This window comes from Bombina bombina, chromosome 3 (assembly GCF_027579735.1).
Source record: "Bombina bombina isolate aBomBom1 chromosome 3, aBomBom1.pri, whole genome shotgun sequence".
NCBI classification, from domain to species: Eukaryota; Metazoa; Chordata; class Amphibia; order Anura; family Bombinatoridae; genus Bombina; species Bombina bombina.
In genome coordinates, this window is record NC_069501.1 from 505,756,709 (window position 1) to 505,784,680 (window position 27,972).

General features: G+C 40.8%; 1 protein-coding gene across 6 annotated transcripts in view; it reads left to right on the top strand.

The window, feature by feature from the left end:
* The window catches only part of SYNRG (synergin gamma), a 402,787-nt gene that overhangs the window by 156,568 nt on the left and 218,247 nt on the right, over positions 1–27,972 (top strand). For all 6 annotated transcript variants that reach the window (XM_053706889.1, XM_053706890.1, XM_053706891.1 and 3 more), the window contains one exon: positions 3,402–3,532. In XM_053706889.1, coding sequence (XP_053562864.1) covers positions 3,402–3,532 — 131 coding nt within the window. The remainder of the gene's footprint in view (positions 1–3,401; positions 3,533–27,972) is intronic.

Here is a 27,972-nt window from a genome sequence, read left to right on the forward strand (position 1 = left end):
AGCATGAAGGAGTGGCCCCCTATCCAACAACGGATCTAGTAGGGGGCAGACTGTCTCTCTCTTCGCCCAGGCGTGGGCAAGAGATGTTCAGGATCCCTGGGCGTTGGAGATCATATTTCAGGGATATCTTCTGGACTTCAAAGCTTCTCCTCCACAAGGGAGATTTCATCTTTCAAGATTATCTGCAAACCAGATAAAGAAAGAGGCATTCCTAAGCTGCGTACAAGATCTCCTTGTAATGGGAGTGATCCATCCAGTTCCGCAGACGGAACAAGGACAGGGGTTTTATTCAAATCTGTTTGTGGTTCCCAAAAAAGAGGGAACCTTCAGACCAATTTTGGATTTAAAGATCCTAAACAAATTCCTCAGAGTTCCGTCATTCAAGATGGAAACTATTCGGACCATTTTACCCATGATCCAAGAGGGTCAGTACATGACCACAGTGGACTTAAAGGATGCCTACCTTCACATTCCGATTCACAAGAATCATCATCGGTTCCTGAGATTTGCCTTTCTAGACAGGCATTACCAATTTGTAGCTCTTCCCTTCGGGTTGGCTACAGCCCCAAGAATTTTTTCAAAGGTTCTGGGCTCTCTTCTGGCGGTTCTAAGACCGCGAGGCATAGCGGTGGCTCCTTATCTAGATGACATCCTGATACAGGCGTCAAGATTTCAAATTGCCAAGTCTCATACAGAGATAGTTCTGGCATTTCTGAGGTCGCATGGGTGGAAAGTGAACGAAGAAAAGAGTTCTCTATCTCCTCTCACAAGGGTTTCCTTCCTAGGGACTCTAATAGATTCTATAGAAATGAAAATTTACCTGACGGAGTCCAGGTTATCAAAACTTCTAAATGCTTGCCGTGTTCTTCACTCCATTCCGCGCCCCACGGTGGCTCACTGCATGGAAGTAATCGGCTTAATGGTAGCGGCGATGGACATAGTGCCATTTGCGCGCCTGCATCTCAGACCGCTGCAATTATGCATGCTCAGTCAGTGGAATGGGGATTACACAGATATGTCCCCTCTACTAAATCTGGATCAGGAAACCAGAGATTCTCTTCTCTGGTGGTTATCTCGAGTCCATCTGTCCAAGGGTATGACTTTTCGCAGACCAGATTGGACAATTGTAACAACAGATGCCAGCCTTCTAGGTTGGGGTGCAGTCTGGAACTCCCTGAAGGCTCAGGGTTCATGGACTCAGGAGGAGAAACTCCTCCCAATAAATATTCTGGAGTTAAGAGCAATATTCAATGCTCTTCTAGCTTGGCCTCAGTTAGCAACACTGAGGTTCATCAGATTTCAGTCGGACAACATCACGACACTGGCTTACATCAACCATCAAGGGGGAACCAGGAGTTCCCTAGCGATGTCAGAAGTCTCCAAGATAATTCGCTGGGCAGAGACTCACTCTTGCCACCTGTCAGCGATCCATATTCCAGCTGGGAGGCAGATTTTCTAAGTCGTCAGACTTTTCTTCCGGGGGAGTGGGAGCTCCATCCGGAGGTGTTTGCTCAATTGGTTCTCCGTTGGGGCAAACCAGAATTGGATCTCATGGCGTCTCGCCAGAACGCCAAGCTTCCTTGTTACGGATCCAGGTCCAGGGACCCAGAAGCGGCACTGATAGATGCTCTAGCAGCGCCTTGGTTCTTCAACCTGGCTTATGTGTTTCCTCTGCTCCCTCGTCTGATTGCCAAAATCAAACAAGAGAGAGCATCGGTGATATTGATAGCGCCTGCGTGGCCACGCAGGACCTGGTATGCAGACCTAGTGGACATGTCATCCTTTCCACCATGGACTCTGCCTCTGAGACAAGACCTTCTAATACAAGGTCCTTTCAATCATCCGAATCTACTTTCTCTGAGACTGACTGCATGGAGATTGAACGCTTGATCCTATCAAAGCGTGGCTTCTCCGAGTCAGTAATTGATACCTTAATACAGGCACGAAAGCCTGTCACCAGGAAAATTTACCACAAGATATGGCGTAAATATCTTCATTGGTGTGAATCCAAGAATTACTCATGGAGTAGGGTTAGGATTCCTAGGATATTGTCCTTCCTCCAAGAGGGTTTGGACAAAGGACTATCAGCTAGTTCTTTAAAGGGACAGATTTCTGCTCTGTCTATTCTTTTACACAAGGGTCTGGCAGAAGTTCCAGACGTTCAGGCATTTTGTCAGGCTTTAGTTAGAATTAAGCCTGTGTTTAAACCTGTTGCTCCTCCATGGAGCTTAAACTTGGTTCTTAAAGTTATTCAAGGGGTTCCGTTTGAACCCCTTCATTCTATTGATATCAAACTTCGATCATGGAAAGTTCTTTTTCTGATAGCTATTTCCTCGGCTCGAAGAGTCTCGGAGATATCTGCCTTACATTGGGATTCTCCTTATCTGATCTTTCATTCAGATAAAGTTGTTCTGCGTACAAAACCTGGGTTTTTACCTAAGGTGGTTTCTAACAAGAATATCAATCAAGAGATTGTTGTTCCATCATTATGTCCTAATCCTTCTTCAAAGAAGGAACGTCTTTTGCATTATCAAGACGTAGTCCGTGCCTTGAAGTTTTACTTACAGGCTACTAAAGATTTTCGCCAAACATCTAACCTGTTTGTTGTTTACTCTGGACAGAGGAGAGGTCAAAAAGCTTCGGCAACCTCTCTTTCTTTTTGGCTTCGGAGTATAATCCGTTTAGCCTATGAGACTGCTGGACAGCAGCCCCCTGAAAGGATTACAGCTCATTCTACTAGAGCTGTGGCTTCCACCTGGGCCTTTAAAAATGAGGCCTCTGTTGAACAGATTTGCAAGGCTGCGACTTGGTCTTCGCTTCATACTTTTTCCAAATTTTCCAAATTTGATACTTTTGCTTCTTCGGAGGCTGTTTTTGGGAGAAAGGTTCTACAGGCAGTGGTTCCTTCCGTTTAAGTTCCTGCCTTGTCCCTCCCATCATCCGTGTACTTTAGCTTTGGTATTGGTATCCCACAAGTAATGGATGATCCGTGGACTGGATACACTTAACATGAGAAAACATAATTTATGCTTACCTGATAAATTTATTTCTCTTGTAGTGTATCCAGTCCATGGCCCACGGCAGGTCTAAATTTTAATTAAACTACAGTCGCCACTGCACCCTATGGTTTCTCCTTTCTCGGCTTGTTAGGGGCGAATGACTGGATATGGCAGTGAGGGGAGGAGCTATATAGCAGCTCTACTGTGGGTGATCCTCTTGCAACTTCCTGTTGGGAAGGAGAATATCCCACAAGTAATGGATGATCCGTGGACTGGATACACTACAAGAGAAATAAATTTATCAGGTAAGCATAAATTATGTTTTTTGTTGTTGTTTGGTTTGAATGCTACTGTTACAGATGTAGTTTGAATATCACATTTTTCTTCCCATGTATAATCTAGGCTGTTAAAACAGAAGATGATGATTTTCAGGATTTCCAAGATGCTTCTAAATCTGGACCCATCGACGATTCTTTCTCAGATTTCCAAAGTGACACTACAACTAAAACAACCACTTCACAAATACGCAACAGGTGTAGTATCGTTCCCATTCACATTCTACTTAATGTGCTTGCCAACCCCAGGACCATATACAATGAAATACATTTACCCATACATAATGTAGTGTGTGTGTGCGTATGTGCAAGTATAAGTGTATCTACATGTATGAGTATATTCTATGTAGTGTGTGTATCTACATGTATAAGTGTAAGCTATGTAGTGGTGTGTGTGTTTCTGCATGTATAAGTGTGTGTGTTTCTGCATGTATAAGTGTATGCTATGTAGTGTGTGTTTCTGTATATATAAGTGTGTGTGTAAATCTGCATGTATAAGTGTATGCTACGTAGTTTGTGTGTATCTGTATGTATAAGTGTATGCTGTGCAGTGTGTGTATCTGCATGTATAAGTGTAAGCAATATAGTGTGTGTGTGGGTGTGTATCTGCATGTATAAGTGTAAGCTGTGGGTGTGTGTATATCTGCATGTATAAGTGTAAGCTGTGTGTGTGTGTGTGTGTATCTGCGTGTATAAGTGTATGCAATATAGTTTGTGTGTGTCTATCTGCAGGTACAAGAATAAGCTATGTAGTGTGTGTATCTACATGTATAAGTGTATACTATGTAGTGTCTGTGTATAAGTGTATGCTATATAGTGTGTGTTTCTGTGTATTTGAGTGTGTGTACATGTATATGTGTAGCTTGTGTTATTGTGCATTTTTGCTGACTTTATATGCCAGAATCTAGAATATTAATAAGGAATGCAGAGAGCAGTTTTAAAGAATCTTTTAATAAATGTCCAATTAAGATAAAAATATTTAGCACTGTCTCTGCAAAGGCTAATTAAATACAGAGCTCACGTAGCTATACCAGTGGTTTGAGCTTGTGTTTGATCTGCTGCTTAAGAGTATTAAAATATATGACTTTAATTAGAATTTTCTTTCTTTCTTAAGACACAGTGAGTCCACGGATCAGCAATAACCGTTGGGAATATCACTCCTGGCCAGCAGGAGGAGGCAAAGAGCACCACAGCAAGGCTGTTAAGTATCACTTCTCTTCCCACAACTCCCAGTCATTCTCTTTGCCTTCAGTGCAAGGCGGAGGTGAAGTTTAGGTGTCTGCATAAGATTCTTCTATCAAGATTTTATTATTTTGGAAGCCTAAGCAGATTTGCTCTGATCTTCCCTGACAAGTTGGGTCTAGCTGTACTCCACGTTAGTCTCTTCAGTTGTGGTAGCTTTAAAGCAGTTAGGAACGTGTCGGGTGGGCCTCACTGCAGTTTGCTGCCCTTCAACAGTATGCCAGAGTAGGCTTACTCTGTTCATCCTTTTATCCACAGATCTCTGTGAGGAGTGGCTTCCTCTCATACCTGTTGTGCTGTCTCCCTGTCGGACAGGCAAGGGTGCAGGTAAGTGCCATTTTATTTCTTAAAACAAAGAACCCCGGCACTTAAAAATTTTATTTACTGCACCTTATATTGGGACAATTTTTCCTGAGATCAGGATTATTTAGACAGGCTTGCAGGACATTGTGTGGGACAGGACGTTAGAGTCCTAGAGAGAGAGTGTTTGTTAGTGTAAAGGGTTACATTACAGACATGTTAAGTGGCAAACTTTATTGGTGGCTCAGTCAGAAACCCGCAGCTTAGTGGTAGTCTGCTTACTTTAAAGTCGTTTGTTTGTGAATTGGCTCTAATCAGTTTTAAAACTTTAATACGGCCCGTATTCTGATCTGCGACATCATGGGGGGCGGGCTTCTCTCCCCATACGCAGTGCGCACTTTTACTTGGTGCCTTTTCTCCTGAGAATAACAGTCTGTATCCTCTCCCTCGGTTGGCCCCTGCTTGTTCACGGAATCGTTCCGTGAGAAACCTGCAGCTTAGTGAGGATCAGGTAGGCAGCGTAGCGTAGCGCTGTGGTGTAGTGGGTGACAGATAGGTATTGTTTTAATTGTTGGGAAATCAATAAAAATTGCTAATAAAAAGGGTTTTTCATCGCTCATATTTATCGGGCACTGTTTTCTCCTTAGCAAGCGTCTTAAAGAGACAGGACAGTTTTTTAAAATAAATAATAAAAAATATTTATTTTTTCATTGGTGTTTCTTTTCTTGCAAAATGGACTTAGAGCCTATATCTGTTAAGGAGTGCAAGCTTTGTTTGAATGCCCAAGTTGAACCCCCTTTTCCTTTTTGTAGTTCTTGTATTGAAAGAACTTTAATGTACAAAGACAGATTGTTTGATTCTGAGCCACCATTCTTTCAAGTGGATGCTGTTCAGGCTATGCCACAGCCTTTTCCACAAGTGTCCCAAACTGTGTTATCGTCTCACGCAGTGCCCTGAGCTTCCTCACAATCTCCTGATGGAGTGTTTTTGAAAGCTGAAATTGTGGCCCAGGTATCCTCGGCGGTATCTGAGGCACTAGCGGCCATCCCTATGCTGCAAGGGAGGCGTAAGAGGAAGATATTTGAATCAGACAGTAAGGTATCCGATCCGACTCAGGCTAACCAGGTTGCTCTTTCCCTTAAGTTGGAAGAGGAGGATACTTCGGTAGCCTCTGAGGGTGAAATCTCAGATTCAGATAGTGTAATTCTTCTGATGCTGAAGGTGGTTTCCTTAAAATTCAAGCTTGAACACCTTCATGTTTTGTTAAAGGAGGTTTTAGCTACCTTGGACGACTCCGATACACCTATCGTCAACCCTAAGAAGTCTAGTAAATTAAATAGATACTTTGATGTTCCCTCTCCTGGGGAGGTGTTTCCAGTGCCAGACCGTGCCACGGAGATTGTTACCCGGGAATGGGAGAGACCAGGAATTCCTTTTTCCCCCTCCCCTGTCTTTAGAAAAATGTTTCCAGTGGCTGACTCCATCAAGGAGTCGTGGCAGATGGTTCCCAAGGTGGAAGGGGTGATTTCCACTCTGGCCAAGAGAACTACTATTCAAGGACCCTATGGATAAGAAACTGGAGGCCTTCTTAAAAAAGATGTATACTCATCAGGGATTACAATGGCAGTTGGTTCGACGCTTTGTCAGATTCCCTCCAAGCTAAGACTCCTTTGGAGGAGATTCAGGATAGGATAAAGGCTCTCAAGTTAGTCAATTCCTTTATCACTGACGCTTCTGTGCAGGTCATTAAGTTGGGAGCCAAAATATCTGGTTTTGCAATTTTAGCTGGTAGAGCGCTATGGCTTAAATCTTGGTCTGCAGACGTTTCTTCTAAATCTAAGCTTTTTGCAATCCCTTACAAGGGAAAGACCTTGTTTGGGCCGGCATTGGCAGAAATGATTTCCAATATCACGGGTGGTAAATGATTCTGCCTCAAGACGAGAAGAATAAAATGAAGGGACATCAGGCCAATTTTCGTTCCTTTCATAATTTCAGAGGTAAGTCTTCCCCTGCCTCTACCAAGCAGGAACAATCCAAGCCTTCTTGGAAGCCCGGTCAGTCTTGGAACAAGGGGAAGCAATCCAAGAAACCCGCAGCTGAATCCAAGTCAGCATGAAGGGTCTGCCCCCGATCCGGGACCGGATCAAGTTGGGGACAGACTTTCTAAGTTCATGCAAGCTTGGGAACGAGATGTCCCAGACCCGTGGGCAGTGGACATAGTTTCCCAGGGGGGGTACAAGTTAGAGTTCAAAACTTTTCCTCCCAGAGGCAGGTTCCACCTCTCAACATTATCTGTACACCAGATAAAAAGAGAGGCGTTCCTTGAAATGTGTACAGGATCTTTCCCTCTTGGGAGTGATAGTTCCAGTTCCAAATCAGGAACAGGGTCTCGAGTTTTACTCCAACCTGTTTGTGGTTCCCAAAAAAGAGGGAACTTTCAGGCCCATTCTAGATCTAAAGTTACTAAACAGATTCCTCAGAGTGCCCTCCTTCAAGATGGAGACTATCCTCTCCAATCTTCCTTTGATTTAAGAGTGTTAATTCATGACAACCATAGACCTGAAGGATGCGTACCTGCACGTTCCCATTCACAGAGACCATCACAAGTATCTGATATTTGCCTATCTAGACAAGCACCCTTCAGAGACCCTCTTGGGTAATTGTGACCATGGATGCCAGCCTGTTGGGTTGGGGAGCAGTCTGGGACTCGTTGAAGGCGTAGGGACTTTGGTCTCAGGAGGAATTGGCTCTCCCCATAAATATTCTGGAGTTGAGAGCGATCTTCAATGCCTTGATGGCTTGGCCTTAACTGGCTCTAGCCAGATTTATCAGGTTCCAGACGGACAACATACCCTCAGTGGCTTACTTCAACCACCAGGGGGGAACTCGTAGTTCCTTAGCCATGAAGGAGGTGGTGCGAATCATTCAGTGGGCGGAAGCTCACAATTGCTGTCTATCTGCTATCCACATTCCAGGAGTGGACAATTGGGAAGCGAATTTTCTGAGCAGATAGACTTTTTTCCATCCCGGGGGGTGGGAACTCCATCCGGAAGTGTTCTCAAGGTTTACAGCCAAATGGGGTTTTCCGGAATTGGATCTGATGGCGTCTCATCAGAACACCAAGCTCCCAAAATACGGGTTGAGGTCGAGAGACCCACAAGCCTTTCTAATAGATGCTCTGGCAGTTCCTTGGAACTTCAGATTGGCTTATCTCTTTCCCCCGTTTGCTCTCCTCCCGTGAGTCATCGCTCGGATCAAGCAGGAGAGAGCGTCAGTGACCTCGCAGGATCTGGTATGCAGATCTATTAGACATGTCGTCTCTACCACCGTGGAGACTGCCGCTGAGGAGGGACCTTCTGCTTCAGGGGCTCTTCCTTCATCCAAATCTCATTTCTCTGAAGCTGACGGCTTGGAGATTGAACACTTGATCCTAGCTAAGCGTGGCTCGTAAGCCTTTCACTAGAAAGATTTACCATAAGATATGGCGTAAATATCTTTATTGGTGTTAGTCTAAAGGATATTCTTGGAGTAGGGTCAGGATCCCAAGGATCTTATCTTTTCTCCAGGAAGGCCTGGAGAACTGGTTATCTGTAATTACCCTCAAGGGTCAGATTTCTGCTCTATCTATTTTGCTACACAAGCGTCTGGCGGACGTTTCGGATGTACAATCTTTTTGTCAGGCCCTGGTCAGAATCAGGCCTGTGTTTAAATCTGTTGCTCCACTTTTGGAGTCTTAATCTTGTTCTTAAATTTTTGCAACAGGCTCTGTTTGAGCCTATGCATTCCATAGATATTAAGTTATTATCATGGAAAGTTTTGTTTCTTCTGGCTATATCTTCTGCTCAGCAGGTTTCTGAATTCTCAGCTTTGCAGTGTGACTCTCCTTAATCTCATATTTCATGCAGACAAGGCAGTTCTTTGTACCAAGTTTGATTTTCTTCCTAAGGTTGAATTGATAGAAATATCAATCAGAAAATTGCTGTTCCTTCTCTCTGTCCTAATCCTTCCTCTCACAAGAAGCGGTTGTTACACAACTTAGATGTTGTGCAGGCTCTTAAATTCTATCTGCAGGCTACGAAGGACTTTCGTCAGTCTTCTGCAATGTTTTTGTTTTTCTGGTAAACGTAAGGGTCAGAAAGCTACTGCCACTTCTCTTTCTCTCTGGTTAAGAAGTATTATTCGTTTGGCTTATGAGACTGCTGGATAGCAGCCTCCTGAGAGAATTACAGCTCATTCCACTAGGGCGGTTTCTTCTTCTTGGGCCTTCAAAAATGAGGCCTCCGTTGAACAGATTTGTAAGGCTGCAACCTGGTCTTCTTTGCACACTTTTTCTAAATTCTACAAATTTGATACTTTTTCCTCGTCTGAGGCTTCTTTTGGGAGAAAGGTTCTTCAAGCAGTGGTGCCTTCTGTTTAGGTTACCTGTCTTGTCCCTCCCTAATCATCTGTGTCCTCTAGCTTTGGTATTGATTCCCAACAGTAATTGATGATCCGTGGACTCAGTGTCTTAAGAAAGAAAACAAAATTTATGCTTACCTGATAAATTTATTTCTTGACATGGTGAGTCCACGGCCCTCCCTTGTTTTCAGACAGTTCTTTTTATATAAACCTCAGGCACCTCTACACCTTGTGTTATTTCCTTTCTCTCCTTTTCCTTTGGTCGAATGACTGGGGGTTGTGGGAAGGCAAGTGATACTTAACAGCCTTGTTGTGGTGCTTTTTGCCTCCTGCTGACTAAGAGTGATATTCCCAACAGTAATTGATGATCCCCGTAGACTCATTGTCAAGAAATAAATAAATTTATCAGGTAAGCATAAATTTTGTTTTATATTACTTTGGTCTTATGATATATTTTTTTTAAGCCCCATCCCTGCTTCTGCCCACATATCACACTTTTGCCCTGGTGGGGTTGGGGGGTTTGTCCTTTGAAATGTTGGGAGGTATGGTGTATTCATTCCTTTAAAACAAAAAAACAAAAAACAAAACCCAAGCAAAAAATGTAAAAGGACATTAAATTTAGCATTTAATCCACCTGTAAAATGGACATGAATGTCACTGCATGTATGAGTGTTTCATGTAATGAATACATAAGTAGTACAAAAAAAATGCTATGATCACTTAAAGGGATACTAAACCCACATTTTTTCTTTCTTGATTCAGATAGAGCATGAAATTTTAAGCAACTTTCTAATTTACTCCTATTATCAAATTTTCTTCGTTCACTTGTTATCTTTATTTGAAAAAGAAGGCATCTAAGCTAAGGAGCCAGACAATTTTTGGTTCAGGACCGTGGACAGCACTTGTTTAATGGTGGCTGACATTTAGCAACCAATCCCGAAGAACAACCCAGGTTGTGAACCAAAAATGGGCCGGCATCTATACTTGCTTTCTTGCTTTATAAAGATAGCAAGAGAATGAAGAAAAATTGATAATAGGAGTAAATTAGAAAGTTGCTTAAAATTACATGCTCTATCTTAATCATGAAAGAAAAAATTTGGGTTCAGTGTTCCTTTAACACTTTTATTTTGTTAGCACAATTTACAAGGTTTTGCAAGCTTGGTGAAATCTGTATTCCTGGTCTCATTTGCTGTGGCCGATTAATTGCAGTTGTAAATAAGGATGTGATCTAAGTTAAAATGATGCTAAATTTCAAACTTTAAGAATGTTGCAATGAAAAATATATTAGTGTACAAGCAAAACTGCATAATATTTTTTTTTAAAGTGTGTGTGTATATATATATATATATATATATATATATATATATATATATATATATATATATATATATATATTTTATAATAAAGATTTATAATCCTACTTTGTATCTTCTGTTTCCCTGTCCCCCTTCATTTCCTTTTTTTGGCTGAACTGTGACATAGAGGTCAGTCCCACCCACTCTCTACATAGGCTTCCTAAGGGCTTTCAAAGGGCCGAACTTCAAAGTGTGTCATATGACACACACACACACACTGATTGGATGTTCATTGGAATTGTCACTAAGAAGAAAAAATAAAGAGTTCATCCCAGTAGGCCGGCATAACATTGTAATAGAAGCAATAATATATATATATATATATATATATATATATATATATATATATATATATATATATATATATATATATATTGTGTGTGTGTGTGTGTGTGTGTGTGTATGTATATATATATATATACTATAGGCACAGATTGCCATAGAACAGTTTTTCTTTGTTTTTTTTTAAAGATTACATATATGGCATTTGATTAGCTAAAGTTTACCATTCTTTAAACTAATCACTGTGTAGAATGCTCAGGTAAATTTAATATGAAAACCAGATATTTTATTTTGTAAATCAGTCAGCATACCATTTTTAAAATGTTTCCAACTTACTTATATTATGAAATTTGCTTGTCTTATCATGGTATTCTGTGTTGAAAAGATACCTAAGTAGGTGTCTGGAGCACTAGATGGCAGGAAATATTGCTGTCATCTAGTGCTCTTGCAAATGGATAATATTCTTGCAAAACTGCTGTCATATAGTGCTCCAGACACATGCACGCTCCTGAGCTTACATCCCTGCTTTTCAGCAAAAGATGCCAAGAGTACAAAGAAAATTTCATAATAGAAGTAAATTAGAAAGTTGTTTAAAATCGCACCTTCTGAATCATGAAATAAAAATGCTTCTATTTCACATTGAAATGCACCTATGCACATTTAATTTTTTACCTTTCTATCCCTTTAGAAGGTTAAATATTTGCCCATCTAGTTTGATTTACAAGAAATAAATGAGTGAGCATTTTGCAAAGGTTGCTGTGATGTTACTGAACAGATGTAAGGTCATGTGTGGCATGTAGATGCTTAAGTAGAGAACAGATTCCATGATTGAAAATACTATATGGAATGCTTACATTTCTTTCATAAGATGTTGAGAGACCACAAGCAATCACATGTGGTATTAAAGTCCAGTCCTACAGGAGGGGGGAAGTCACTCCACATAACAGAGCTTTAAATCCCCCCCACTTTCCCAAGATTCCTTAATCCGTTTTTTGCCTCCAGCAAGGATTGAATTTGAACTGCTGATCTACAATTTGATTAAAAAGGGGTTCTCCGACCATTGTAAGACCCATTATTCCCCTCAGAGTGCTGGGAATAGGACATAGGTGTGTACAGCAGTACAACTGGTTGTGAGAGTAAATCTCCTTCTGGGAGTTTGTCACTAGCCTGTCTCAAGTGTTGCTGGGATTCATCCTTCAACCTTCTCCTGTTGGCCTTGTCTATGTACTTCTGTTCCAGATCCTGTGCCAGTGCATACTACAAAGGATGGGCTCTTCTACTGGAAGAGTAGGTCTTCTGCATCTCGGTAAGCATGGTAGAGTGGGTGCTGAAAGATAAGTAGGTACTTGCATTCATGTAGCCCACAGCCTATCAGCATAAACAGGTAGACACAATTAACATAGCCTGTGGATATAGTCACATACACCAGATAACATTCAGTCTTTAGGCACTTTAATACGTAGTAAAATTCAGGAACTGTGCCTCTACATTTTTTTGGTGCAGATTTTACCACATACCAGATCTCTGGTCCTCATTCTCACTAGGTTCTCAGATCAGCAACATTTCTGAAGCTGTGGAACTCATTTTCAGGAGTTTCTGAACTTCCTTCTGTGCAGACCTTGGGGAGGATAAACTCCCCCCCCCCCTCCGCCAAAATTGTGCTTGGTTTCTCCTTTCCCTGACAGATGATAGCCATCTTTGATGACACTGCAGTTTTTCCTCAGAGCCTTAGAATGGTAAGCACCCTTAATAACAAGAGCTTTGCATACATTCATATTTATTTAACCATTTATTAACTCAATCTGTCATTTTTGTTTTTCTTAAAGAGACATGATCCAATTTTTTTCTTATTCTCTCACAATGACTTGTCTTGTATTGTGCCATTATTTATTTGTTACCCTGAGTGTCTTAACCATATTTGTGTCTGTTATATTGTATTTCTTTGATGTAATATAATTTTTGATACTTGCCTTTCCTTACTATTCTAAATCATTATGGAGCAGACTGGTGCAGCTAAAGTCTTGGGATATATTGTTAACCACATAGAAGGGACAATTTAACCCCTTCTCATATGGGTTTACTATGTAAGGAAGTGTTGGTGTGTCGTCCTACTCAGCTTTGTAACCTATATGCAGAGTCTTTCTCTATTGCTAGACATGGTCATGCAGTGTTGCATTTGTAACAGTGTACTCAGGGATTTGTTACCCACCAGGGTTTTCCCCTTTACAGTTCTACAGACCTGCCTCCTAACGTAAAACAGTACATTCACTCTGCATTTTCAAAACTACCGTCTTTTATGGCTCCTCTAGTTAAACGCAAATGCATGCAAAGAACAGAAAGAACCCTTTGCAGGCTCTGGGCTCATCTGGGAAATCCCTAAAGATCGACTCGTCTTGGTTCCCTGTATTCTTCAGGAGTACAATTTAATTAGAATACTCTTCCTCAGCTGAGGACAATTATTCAGAAACTAAGGGCCCCCTTCTGATGAAGTAGCATTATATATGTCTTTTAATTTCAAATTGGATCACATACATGCTCTATTGCAGGTAGTTTGACGTGCGGTGAGGTCAGGGGCTGGTGAGGCACTAGATATGATACGCCAGAGAAACACATATACTGCAAGTACCCCCAACAGGGCAGGTTTTATTTATAGCTGAACCAGTGCATAGATGAAATAATTAGCTTATGGATGAGAGCAGGTTAGTAACCATGGTGTTACTGATCAGCTGATTATTTTACCTGTGCACTGGTTCAGCTCTAATGAAAACCTTGCCTGTTGGGGGTACTTGAGGATTTTGTGTTTTACATTTGTATAAAGAGAGTCCAGGAGTGCACGTGTTCTGCAATATACATTTAGATAGAGAGCTCAGGAGTGCATGTTTTCTGCAATATACTTTCGTATAAAGAGAGATCAGGAGCACATGTGTTCTGTTCTGCAATATACATTTAGATAAAGAGAGAACAGGAGTGCATGCATGTGTTCTGCAATACACATTTAGATAAAGAGAGATAAGGAGTGCAAAGTGCATGTGACACATGCACTCCTGATCTCTCTTTATTAAAATGTATATTGCAGAACACATGCACTCCTGATCTCTCTTTATTAAAATGTATATTGCAGAAAAACACATGCACTCCTGATCTCTCTTTATTTAAATGTGTATATTGCAGAGCACATGCCATGTGTTCTGCAATATACATTTAAATAAAGAGAGATCAGGGGTGCATGTGTTCACTGTTCTGCAATATACATTTAAAGGGACACTGAACCCAATTTTTTTCTTACTTGATTCAGATAGAGCATGTAATTTTAAGCAACTTTCTAATTTTACTCCTATTATCAAATTTTCTTCAGTCTCTTGGTATGTTTATTTGAAAAGCAAGAATGTAAGTTTAGATGCCGGCCCATTTTTGGTGAACAACCTGGGTTGTCCTTGCTGATTGGACAGCACCAATAAACAAGTGCTGTCCATGGTTCTGAACCAACAATTTGCTGGCTCCTTAGCATAGATGCCTTCTTTTTAAAATAAAGATAGCAAGAGAACGAAGAAAAATTGATAATAGAAGTAAATTAGAAAGTTGCTTAAAATTGCATGCACTATCTGAATCATGAAAGAAAAATTTTGGGTTCAGTGTCCCTTTAAATAAAGAGAGAGAGAGTGACAGGGACACAGACACACAGACAGGCTCAGACCCACAACAGAAAACAGTCACAGAAAGAGAAACAAAGAGAAATTAAAACTAACCAGTATATTAATGGAATATATATATATATATATATATATATATATATATTTTTATATTATATATATTTTATGCCCAAAATAGTCTAACAAAATAGTCTTTCCTGCGTTGAGAAGCCAACCATTATCAGACCACACACTCCAGCCAAAAAAAAAGTCAGTGCCTTACAGCAAACCATGGCAGCACTTTCTGAAAATGTGTGTATTGCTCAGTAATTATAATAATATATTTTAAAAAAACAAAAATTAAATATGAATATCTAGAATTCCTTCCTTGTCTTAAAATATGTCAGTTGGAGAATATATAGATTAATTTGCTTTTGCTATATGCAACCTTTTTTTTTTTTTGTCATTAAATTGTAATAATTCATATGCTTATGTTCTACATCATTAAGCACTGACCTATTTTAAAATCACACATATATAACAGTTAATACACAAATCACTTGTCACTATAGCAAGCTATCCTTAAAAAAAGTAATATTATTATTTGGCTAAAACACGTTCATAGTGAGCTTTCGGTTTTAAAACACCTGTTATTGCACATGTCTGTGGTCACTAAATAGCAACCTTTTAGAATACTTTGTGAACCACCTATTGATGCACATGTTTTGGGCCAATAATTCATTAATTCACTATTTTAGCTATTTCTAAAAGGTCAGTTACATGTTTTCAGCAATTCATCTATTTTAATAGATCACTCAGTCTGACTATATGCCACTTGATAAAACGTATGCCCATTGTCCTGACCCTTAGTCATATAATTACAATCTTCTAATACCACACTTACCTCACTAATCAGTTATCTTCCAATGCTGCTGCTCCTCCTAACCATCTCAACAACACTAGACATCCTCCTCACTGTCTCTTCTGGTGCTGCTTCACTACACTCTCCCTGTCAAGGAAGTCCAGCTTCCCCTCATCCAAGCTCCAATCTTCAGCTCACACTCCTCTGCCTGCTCGCTCCTCATTCTCATGCACGCTATGCCCACAACTTCCGCGCACTAAAGTTTCTAAATTAGGAACTACTCACCTATAATTATGGCGCGCTGTGCAATCAAGCGCATCATTGGCCAGCATGGCCGGGGGCCTATCTAGGGGTGCGTGCCTGGAGCTGCAACTCCTCCCACCCCTACATTAATCCGGCCCTGACTTTACTCCTCCTCCAGAGTCTGCAGTCCGTTCACAGTGTGACTGTAGCGTGTCCTACTCCTCCCCACCGCCTCACCCACACGTCACACAGCTCACTGGTGCTGTCTCACTCTATGCCTCTCTGTACACTGTCGGCTCTTTCCCGCCCTATGGGTAGCGGGAGCTGATTGGCTGGGGCTGCTCCTGCAGAGGCTGATTACAGACATAGCCTCTAGTATTGAGCATATGGGCTGTGCAAACTAAACTTGTGTTTTGCCGTGGTGGGAGGTGGGTACCTTAACACACAAAAAAAATGTAATAAAAAATTTAAAAAATCGTTTATTTTAAACATTATTAAAAAACTTAAAAACTGTAATTGCACTCATAGGACAGGGGAGGCGCTGCCTCACCTGCCTCCTATGACTGCACGTCACTTACTTTCTAACTACAGAATAACTAGCTGTGAAAAAGATTAATAAATTAATTAATCTTCCCAGTTCTGGATGTGATTTCTGAGCTAATTAACAAGGAATGTAACAAACCAGACATTCCCTTTGTTCCCTTCTCCAAATTCAAAAACATGTTCTCTTTACCCTCTGAAAAACTTTAGATGGATGGTGCTGTTTCCACTGTGGCTATGCAGACTACCATTCCTTTAGAGGAAAGTACCTATTTTAATGATCCAATGGACTTAAAGGTTTCACTAAATAGATTCCTTCAGGTGGTAGGCTATATGTTTCGCCTGCATATCTGCTGCAACTTCTGCATTGTGTGACGTCTCGTAATATCTTAATTCCCAAGAAGCTTCCTTTGTTGACATACTGGATCGCTTAAGGTTGGTCAAGACTGTGAGCAGTTTAATTTGTGATGCAGCTGTTGAAACAACTTGCATTAAAGCAAAGAGTGCTGCTATGACTTTTCTGGCTAGAAAAGCCTTATGATTGAAGTTATGGTCTGCTGATATAGTATCTGAAAGCATACTTATTTACCTCCCAGCTAGATGCTGTTATTGCATCAGTCACTGGAGATAAAGGAGCTTTCCTGTTGTAAGACAAAAAAAAAGCTAAGAGGGACCTCCAAGTCCATACAGACCAAAAAACCCTGTGCATTCTTCCAAATCAGCATGTAGGCGAGGCCCCCAATCCAGACTATGTTCTGGTGGGGGGGGAGACTGAAACTTTTTTGGGAGGCTTGGGAAAATCTGTTAAAGTTCCTTGGGTACTGAACATAATTTCCAAGAGGTATGCAGGTGAAACTCGAAAAATTGGAATATCGTGCAAAAGTTCATTTATTTCACTAATGCAACTTAAAAGGTGATACTAATATATGAGATAGACTCATTACATGCAAAGCAAGATAGTTCAAGCCATGATTTGTGATGATTATGGCTTACAGCTCATGAAAACCCCAAATCCACAATCTCAGAAAATTAGAATATTGTGAAAAGGTGCAATATTTTAGGCTCAAAGTGTCCCACTCTAATCAGCTAATTAAGCCATAACACCTGCAAAGGGTTCCTGAGCCTTTAAATGGTCTCTGTCTGGTTCAGTAGGAATCACAATCATGGGAAAGACTTCTGACCTGAAAGTTGTGCAGAAAACCATAATTGACACCCTCCATAAGGAGGGAAAACCTCAAAAGGTAATTGCAAAAGAAGTTGGATGTTCCCAAAGTGCTGTATCAAAGCACATTAATAGAAAGTTATGTGGAAGGGAAAAGTGTAGAAGAAAAAGGTGCACAAGCAGCAGGGATGACCGCAGCCTGGAGAGGATTGTCAGGAAAAGGCCATTCAAAAGTGTTGGGAACTTTCACAAGAGCCACCACACACAGACGGATCCTGGACATGGGCTTCAAATGTCGTATTCCTCTTGTCAAGCCACTCCTGAACAATAAACAACATCAGAAGCGTCTTACCTGGGCTAAAGAAAAACAGACCTGGTCTGTTTCTCAGTGGTCCAAAGTCCTCTTTTCTGATGAGAGCAAATTTTGCATCTTATTTGGAAACCAAGGACCCAGAGTATGGTGGAAGAATGGAGAGGCACACACTGCTAGATGCTTGAAGTCCAGTGTGAATTTTCCACCGTCTGTGTTGATTTGGGGAGCCATGTCATCTGCTGGTGTTGGTCCACTGTGCTTCATTAAGTCCAGGGTCAACGCAGCTGTCTACCAGGAGATTTTGGAGCACTTCATGCTTTCTTCCGCAGACGAGCTCTATGGGGATGCTAACTTCATTTTCCAGCAGGACTTGGCACCTGCCCACACTGCCAAAAGCACCAAAACCTAGATCAATGACTGGGATTACTGTGCTTGATTGGCCAGCAAACTCGCCTGACCTGATCCCCATAGAGAATCTATGGGGCATTGCCAAGAGAAAGATGAGATACATGAGACCGAACAATGCAGAAGAGCTGAAGGCCACTATTGAAGCATCCTGGTCTTCCATAACACCTCAGCAGTGCCACAGTCTGATAGCTTCCATGCCACTCCGCATTGAGGCAGTACTTGCTGCAAAAGGGGCCCAAACCAAGTACTGAGTACATACAGTATGCATGCTTATACTTTTCAGAGGTCCGATATTGTTCTACAGGTATGTACAATCCTTGTTTTATTGATTGCATATAATATTCTAATTTTCTGAGATTGTGGATTTGGGGTTTTAATGAGCTGTAAAACATAATCATCACAATTATGACAAATCATGGCTTGAACTATCTTGCTTTGCATGTAATGAGTCTATCTCATATATTAGTTTCACCTTTTAAGTTGCATTAGTGAAATAAATGAACTTTTGCACAATATTCTCATTTTTCGAGTTTCACCTGTAACATAGGCCTTCGGTCTCCCCCTTCTCAAAAAATATTCCTATTTTCTCATGTTAAAAAAAGAAATAAATACATAGCTTTTTTTTTTACATGTGTAACAGACGTAGAAGCCATGGAAGAGATTACTCTTGTCCCCTTGGAATAACAAATGCAGTTCTATTCTATTCTATACACACGTATATTAAACAGTAGAGCTCCATTATAGCTAAGATCTATTGGTATCTCTTTTATACTTATGTTATGTGTAATATATATGCACAAATGTTCTTTCATGCAGATACTGAACATTGATCATGACTATTCTAATAATTGGCAATTGGCAAGAGTCCATGCACTAGTGACGTATTGGATATACAATCCTACCAGGAGGGGCAAAGTTTCCCAAAGCTCAAAATGCCTATAAATACACCCCTCACCACACCCACAATTCAGTTTTACAAACTTTTTACGAAAATGTATTTCTTACCTGGGGTATAGTCTTTTTTTCAATTGACTGTCATTTTCAAATTCACAGGCAGAATTAGGCTCGCAAGGGCGCAAAATGCCAAAGTATATTGCGTCATTTTTGGCGCAATATTTTTTGGCGCGAAGTTATGTTCGATGACGCAAATTCGTCACTTCTGGCGTCTTAGTTGACGCCGAGTCCTTTCATAATGACGCGAGTGTGTCATTTCTGGATGTTGTTAGCGTTTGTGTTGTGCCTCATTATTTAAAACCCCATTCCTATATGCCTCTTGCCTTCTTTCTCTATCAGAGGGCTATGCTGTTTGCATTTTTTTCCCATTCCTGAAACTGCCATATAAGGAAATTGATCATTTTGCTTTATATGTTGTTTTTTTCTCTTACATTTGCAAGATGTCTCAATCTGATCCTGTCTCAGAAATCACTGTTGGAACCCTGCTGCCTGATAACAGTTCTACCAAAGCTAAGGGCATTTGTTGTAAACTTGTGGAGGTTGTACCTCCAGCTGTGGTTTGTAATAGTTGTCAAGATAAACTTTTACATGCAGATAATGTGTTCATCAGTAATAGTACGTTGCCTGTTGCTGTTCCTTCAACATCTAATGTACAAGAGATACCTGTGAATTTAAAAGAATGTATTGCCGATTCTATTCAGAAGGCTTTGTCTGCCATCTTGCCTTCTAATAAACGTAAAAGGTCTTTTAAAACCTCTCATAAAGTTGATGAAGTTTCAAATGACCGACAACATACTGAATTATCCTCCTCTGATGAGGATTTATCTGATTCAGAAGATCCTTCCTCAGATATTGACACTGACAAATCTACTTATTTATTTTAAATGGAGTATATTCTTTGTTAAAAGAAGTGTTGATTACATTGGATATTGAGTAAACTAGTCCCCTTGATATTAAAACTAGTAAACATTTAAATTCTGTTTATAAACCTCCTGTGGTTACTCCAGAGGTTTTTCCAGTTCCTGATGCTATTTCTGATATGATTTCTAAGGAATGGAATAGGCCTGGTACTTCTTTTATTCCTTCTTTAAGTTTACATTGGAGTTTTGGGAGAAGATCCCCAAAGTTGATGGGGCTATCTCTACTCTTGCTAAACGTACTACTATTCCTATGGAAGATAGTACTTCTTTTAAAGATCCTTTAGATAGGAAACTTAAATCTTATCTAAGGAAAATCTATTTGTATTCGGGTCAATTTCTTTGGCTGATGTTGCAGCTGCATCAACTTTTTGGTTTGGAAAATTTAGTGCAACAAGAATTGGATTCTGATTTGTCTAGCATTGTTCGCTTTCTTCAACATTATAATCATTTTATTTGTGATGCCATTTTTGATATCGTCAAAATTTATGTTAAATCTATGTCTTTCGCTATTTTAGCTAGAAGATCTTTGTGGCTTAAATCTTGGAATGCTGACATGACTTCTATGTCCAGATTGCTATGTCTTTCTTTCCAAGGTAATAAGTTATTTGGTTCTCAGTTGGATTCGATTATTTCAACTGTCACTGGAGGGAAGGGAGTTTTTTTGCCTCAGGATAAAAGACTGAAGGGTAAATCTAAAGCTTCTAACCGTTTTCGTTCCTTTCGACAAAATAAGGAACAGAAAGCTAATCCTTCCCCCAAGGAATCTGTTTCCAATTGGAAACGTTCTTCAAACTGGAATAAATCCAAGCCATTTAAGAAACCAAAGCCAGCACCCAAGTCCGCATGAAGGTGCGGCCCTCATTCCAGCTCAGTTGGTAGGGGCAGATTAAGATTTTTCAAGGATGTTTGGACAAATTCTATCCAAAATCAATGGATTCTGAGTATTGTCTCTCAGGGGTATTAAATAGGATTCAGAGTAAGACCTCCTGTTAGAAGATATTTTCTCTCATGCATCCCAGCAAATCCAGTAAAGGCTCAGGCTTTCCTGAAGTGTGTTTCAGACCTGGAGTTTTCAGGGGTAATCATGCCAGTTCCATTTCAGGAACAGGGTCTGGGTTTTTATTCAAATCTATTCATTGTCCCAAAGAAAGAAAATTCATTCAGACCAGTTCTGGATCTGAAAATTTTGAATCGTTATGTAAGAGTACCAACTTTAAAAATGATGACTATAAGGACTATTCTGCCTTTTGTTCAGCAAGGACATTATATGTCCACAATAGACTTACAGGATGCATATCTTCATATTCCGATTCATCCGTATAATGATCAGTTTCTGAGATTCTCTTTTCTAGACAAGTATTACCAATGTGTCGCTCTTCCTTTTGGCCTAGTGACAGCTCCAAGAATCTTTTCAAAGGTTCTTGGTGCCCTACTCTCTGTAATCAGAGAGTGGGGTATTGCAGTGTTTCCTTATTTGGACGATATCTTGGTACTAGCTCAGTCTTTACATTCTGCAGAATCTCAAACGAATCAACTAGTGTTGTTTCTTCGAAAACATGGTTGGATGATCAATTTACCAAAAAGTTATTTGATTCCTCAGACAAGGGTCACCTTTTTAGGTTTCCAGATAGATTCAGTGTCCATGACTCTGTCTCTAACAGACAAGAGAAGTTAAAATTGGTTGCAGCCTGTCGGAACCTTCAGTCTCAGTCATTCCCTTCAGTAGCTATGTGCATGGAAGTTTTAGGTCTCATGACTGCAGCATCGGACGCGATCCCCTTTGCTCATTTTCACATGAGACCTCTTCAGCTTTGTATGCTGAACCAATGGTGCAGGGATTATACAAGGATATCACAATTAATATCCTTAAATCCCAATGTTCGACTATCTCTGACTTGGTGGTTAGATCACCATTGTTTAGTTCAAGGGACCTCTTTTGTTCGTCCAACCTGGACTGTGATCACAACAGATGCAAGTCTTTCAGGTTGGGGAGTTGTTTGGGGATCTCTGATAGCACCAGGGGTTTGGAAATCTCAAGAGGAGAGATTACCAATCAATATTTTGGAACTCCGTGCGATTTTCAGGGCTCTTCAGATTTGGCCTCTGTTGAAGAGAGAACGTTCATTTGTTTTCAGACAGACAATATCAAAACTGTGGCATATGTCAATCATCAGGGTGGGAATCCAGCTCCCAGGTATAGACAATTGGGAGGTGGATTATCTCACCCGTCAGACTTTACATCCGGGGGAGTGGTCCCTCCATCCGAATGTGTTTTCTCAGGTTGTTCAGATGTGAGGTCTTCCAGAAATAGATCTGATGGCTTCTCCTCTAAACAAGAAACTTCCTAGGTACCTGTACAGGTCCAGGGATCCACATGCGGAAGCAGTGGATGCGTTGACACTTCCGTGGTGTTATCAACCTGCTTATATTTTCCCTCCTCTAGTTCTTCTTCCAAGAGTGATCTCCAAAATCATCATGGAGCAATCGTTTGTGTTGCTGGTGGCTCCAGCATGGGCTCACAGGTTTTGGTATGCAGATCTTGTTTGGATGTCCAGTTGCCAACCTTGGCCACTTCCATTAAGGCCGGACCTTCTGTCTCAAGGTCCATTTTTCCATCAGGATCTCAAATCATTAAATTTGAAGGTATGGAAATTGAATGCCTAGTGCTTAGTCATAGAGGTTTCTCTGACTCAGTGATTAATACTATGTTACAGGCTCGTAAATCTGTTTCTAGAAAGATTTATTATCGAGTTTGGAAGACATATTTCATGGTGTTCTTCTCATAAATTCTCTTGGCATTCTTTCAGAATTCCTAGAATTTTACAGTTTCTTCAGGATGGTTTGTCTACAAGTTCCTTGAAGGGAAAAAATCTCTGCTCTTTCTTTTTTATTTCACAGAAAGCTTCCTGATATTCACTGTTTTGTACAGGCTTTGGTTTGTATCAAGACTGTCATTAAATCAATCTCTCCTCCTTGGAGTCTTAATTTGGTTTTGAAGGCCTTACAGGCTCCTCCTTTTGAGCCTATGCATTCTTTGGACATTAAACTACTTTCTTGGAAAGTGTTGTTCCTTTTGGCCATCTCTTCTGCTAGAAGAGTTTCTGAATTATCTGCTTTTTCTTCTGAATCTCCTTTTCTGGTTTTTCACCCGGATAAGGCGGTTTTGCGGACTAAATTTAAAATCTAACCTAAGGTTGTGAATTCTAACAACATTAATAGAGAAATTGTTGTCCCTTCTTTGTGTCCTAATCCTAAGAATTTTTTGGAGAGATCCTTACATTCTTTGGATGTGGTAAGAGCTTTGAAATATTATGTTGAAGCCACTAACGATTTCAGGAAGACTTCTAGTCTATTTGTTATCTTTTCTGGTTCTAGGAAAGGTTAGAAGGCTTCTGCCGTTTCCTTGGCTTCGTGGTTAAAGCTTTTGATTCATCAAGCTTATTTGGAGTCGGGTCAAGCCCGCTTTAGAGAATTACAGCTCATTCTACTAGATCAGTCTCCACTTTGTGGGCTTTTAAGAATGAAGCTTCAGTTGATCAGATTTGCAAAGCAGCAACTTGGTCTTCTTTGCATACATTTACTAAATTTTACCGTTTTGATGTATTTGCTTCTTCTGAAGCAGTTTTTGGTAGAAAAGTTCTTCAGGCAGCTGTTTCAGTTTGATTCTTCTGCTTATGTTTTAAGTTTTTCTTTTCATTTATGAGAATAAACTTATATTTTGGGTTGTGGATTTATTTTATTCATCGAGAAATGGCTGTTTTTATTTTATCCCTCCCTCTCTAGTGACTCTTGGGTATTGCTATCCCATACGTCACTAGCTCATGGACTCTTGCCAATTACATGAAAGAAAACATAATTTATGTAAGAACTTACCTGATAAATTAATTTCTTTCATATTGGCAAGAGTCCATGAGGCACACCCTTTTTATGGTGGTTATGATTTTTTTTGTGTAAAGCACAATTATTTCCAAATTCCTTGGTTGATTCTTTTTATTTCTTTCTTTATCACCCCACTACTTGGCTATTCGTTAAACTGAATTGTGGGTGTGGTGAGGGCGTGTTTATAGGCATTTTGAGGTTTGGGATACTTTTCCCCTCCTGGTAGGATTGTATATCCCATACTTCACTAGCTCATGGTCTCTTGCCAATATGAAAGAAATGAATTTATCAGGTAAGTTCTTACATAAATTGTTATTTTCCTTCACTATGCACTTTGTATATTTACTTTATGAGAATACACTTTCTCTGCTTTCTATGGACATGGATTTACAAGTATCTAATGTGTACCTTTTGCTCTATGTGTGCCACTCCTTAGTCAGTAATGCCACATAACAGTCTAACTGTGCAAATACTTAAGTAGGTACATGTATACTACATCTGATGCTTATGTCATGTACAGATTTTTAAACTTTTGTATAAACTTATGTATAAGTTTCTACATTTCAGGTTGGTACCCTAAAAATAGTTTGGCTTTTCGGACAGATTCTTTTATCTTTCAAGGGATCAAGTGTTTTTGTTCTCTTTGAGTCCCTCTGATTGACCAATCATCCTATATAAATGTTGTGTATGATCTTTAAGATCGCAACGTTTACAAAAGAATTTGAGGGATAGGAGCATATGTGTAATCTCAGGGTCAAGAGATTTTACACCAATCTGTTTTTTTATTCATTTACAGTCCTACCCTGGATTTCATATCCCTAAACATATTGGTCTGGATTCCCTCTTGTATAATGGGAACATCCCTCATGGAATTTGTTCCTTAATCAAGGGTCGGTTTATGACTACTATAGATCTCTAGGATTCTTATCTGAATTTCCCAATACATAGGGATTATTTTCAGTTGCTGAGGTTTTGTATATCTGGTCAGTTTGCCACTCTGTGTGGGATGCACTATTGTCGGTAATCAGAATATTCTAGTTGCTCCTTATCTGGCTAATATCTATTGCATGCTTATTTTCTGTCAACAGCGGTTGCTCTTACTCTCAAACCTCTATCAAGACAATAGTTGGAGTATCAATGTACCTATAGCTCCTTATATCCTTCTATGAGGCTAGTATTTACAGGAGTCCTAATAGACTCAATCCTTATGCATCCATTTTCAGATGTAACTTTGCATTATTAGGATTCTGAGGGTGTGTAGCTCAGTGCACGAAGGCAGTGGGTCTTTTGGTTGCTCCTCAGTTGCAGTTTTTTTAGCCCCCTCTCTTTAATAGCAAGGTTACCAATCAACATTCCAGAACTTTGAAGGAGGAAAGTTTATCTGTTTCCAGTTGGACCACATCATGGTGGTGGCCTACATAGTTATCACGGAGGTTAACTGCAGTCCGCTGGCCATGCAGGAAGTGTATATTACTCTGTCTTGGGGAGGGAGTAATTATAGATCCCTATTGGCAATCACAATACCATGGCCTCTATTTAACAAGCTCCGAATGGAGCTTGATGGCCCCTGTTTCTGGCGAGTCTTCAGACTCGCCAGAAACAGCAGTTATGAAGCAGCGGTCACAAAGACCGCTGCTCCATAACCTGTCCGCCTGCTCTGAGCAGGCGGACAGAGGTCGCCAGAAATCAACCCGAACGAGTATGATCGGGTTGATTGACACCCCCTGCTGGCGGCCCATTGGCCACAAGTCTGCAGGGGGCGGCGTTGCACCAGCAGCTCTTGTGAGCTGCTGGGGCAATGCTGAATACTGCGAGCGTATTGCTCACCGTATTCATCGAGGTCTGTCGGACGTGATCCGCACTGTCGGATCAGGTCCGACAGACCTTGATAACTTGGGGCCCATGTGTGAACAACTGGGATGGGAGGTGGATCATTCCAGCAGTTGATTAGTCCATTCATGAGAATTGTCTCTCCATAGAATCTTATTGATCCTATGGGCTTACAGGACATAGTTTTAATTGCCTCTCTCTTAAATCTCACAATTCCAAGCTATTGTGCAAGATCACAAGATCCTAGGTTGACATATTATTCACCTTCGTATGTCCATGGGACTTTCATTTAGCATACCGGTTTACTTTGTTTATTTTCATTCAAAGAGTCTTTCTTGGATCAATCAGGAGTCAATGTTAGTACTATTAGTTGCTCCAGCATGGCACTGCAGGACTTGGTATGCAGACCTAGTGCATATGTCGTTTTGCTTTCTATAGCTATTTTAATTTAGTCATTAAATCTTGAATGCAGGCCAGAAAGCCTGTAATACATGAGATTTAACACAAGATTGGGAGACATACTTTAAATTATGTTCTTCCAGAGGGTTTTCTTGGTATCATTTAAAAGTCCTAGAATTCTTCAGTTTTCAGGATGCCCTTATCAAGGGGTTTGTCCACTATTTTCTGCCTTTTCTATATTCTTTTGCATGATGTACCAAGTCCACGGATTCATCCTTACTTGTGGGATATTGTCCTTCCTGACAGGAAGTAGCAAAGAGAGCACCACAGCAGAGCTGTCTATATAGCTCCCCCTTAACTCCACCCCCCAGTCATTCTCTTTGCTGGCTCTAAGCAGGAAGGGTAAAGAGAAGAGGTGTTAAACTGTTAGTCCAGGCTTGGAACAAGGGTAAACAGGCCAAAACGCCTGCTGCTGCCACTAAGACAGCATGAAGGGGTAGCCCCCAATGCGGGACCGGATCTCGTAGGGGGCAGACTCTCTCTCTTTGCTCAGGCCTGGGCAAAAGACATTCAGGACTCCTGGGCCGTAGAAATTGTAACCCAGGGGTATCTTCTAGATTTCAAAGATTCTCCTCCAAGGGGGATATTCCATCTTTCTCAATTGACTGTAAACCAGACAAAAAGAGAGTCATTCTTACGCTGTATAGAAGACCTTTTTACCATGGGAGTGATCTGCCCAGTTCCGAAAGCAGAACAGGGGCAAGGTTTCTACTCCAATCTGTTTGTGGTTCCCAAAAAAGAGGGAACCTTCAGACCACTTCTAGATCTCAAGATCCTAAACCAATTCCTAAGAGTTCCATCCTTCAAGATGGAGACCATTCGGACTATCTTACCATTGATCCAGGAGGGTCAATATATGACCACCGTGGACTTAAAGGATGCTTATCTCCACATTCCTATCCACAAAGATCATCACCAGTTCCTCAGGTTCGCCTTTCTGGACAAGCATTATCAGTTTGTGGCTCTTTCTTTCGGGTTGGCCACGGCGCCACAAATCTTCACGAAGGTGCTAGGGTCCCTTCTGGCGCCTTATCTAGACGACATTCTAATTCAAGCGTTGACCTTCCAACTAGCCAAGTCTCACACGGACTTAGTGTTGGCCTTTCTAAGATCTCACGGGTGGAAGGTGAACGTAAAAAAAGAGTTCTCTTTCCCCCCTCACAAGAGTTTCATTTCTAGGGACTCTGATAGACTCAGTGGACATGAAAATATTTCTGACGGAGGTCAGAAAATCAAAGATTTTGTCCACCTGCCGAGCTCTTCACTCCATTCCGTGGCCATCAGTGGCTCAGTGTATGGAGGTAATCGGTCTAATGGTGGCGGCAATGGACATAGTTCCGTTTGCTCGATTGCATCTCAGACCACTGCAACTATGCATGCTCAAACAGTGGAATGGGGATTATGCAGATTTATCTCCTTAGATAAATCTGGATCAAGAGACCAGAGACTCGCTTCTTTGGTGGTTGTCACAGGATCATCTGTCCCAGGGAATGTGTTTCCGCAGGCCAGAATGGGTTATAGTGACAACAGACGCCAGCCTTCTGGGCTGGGGTGCAGTCTGGAATTCCCTGAAAGCTCAGGGTTTGTGAACTCGGGAGGTGGCTCTCCTACCGATAAATATTCTGGAATTAAGAGCGATATTCAATGCTCTCCAGGCATGGCCTCAGCTGACTTCGGCCAGATTCATCAGGTTTCAGTCGGACAACATCACGACTGTGGCTTATATCAATCATCAGGGCGGAACAAAGAGTTCCTTAGCGATGATAGAGGTCTCAAGGATAATCCAATGGGCAGAGGCTCACTCTTGCCATCTGTCAGCGATCTATATCCCAGGTGTAGAGAACTGGGAGGCAGATTTTCTA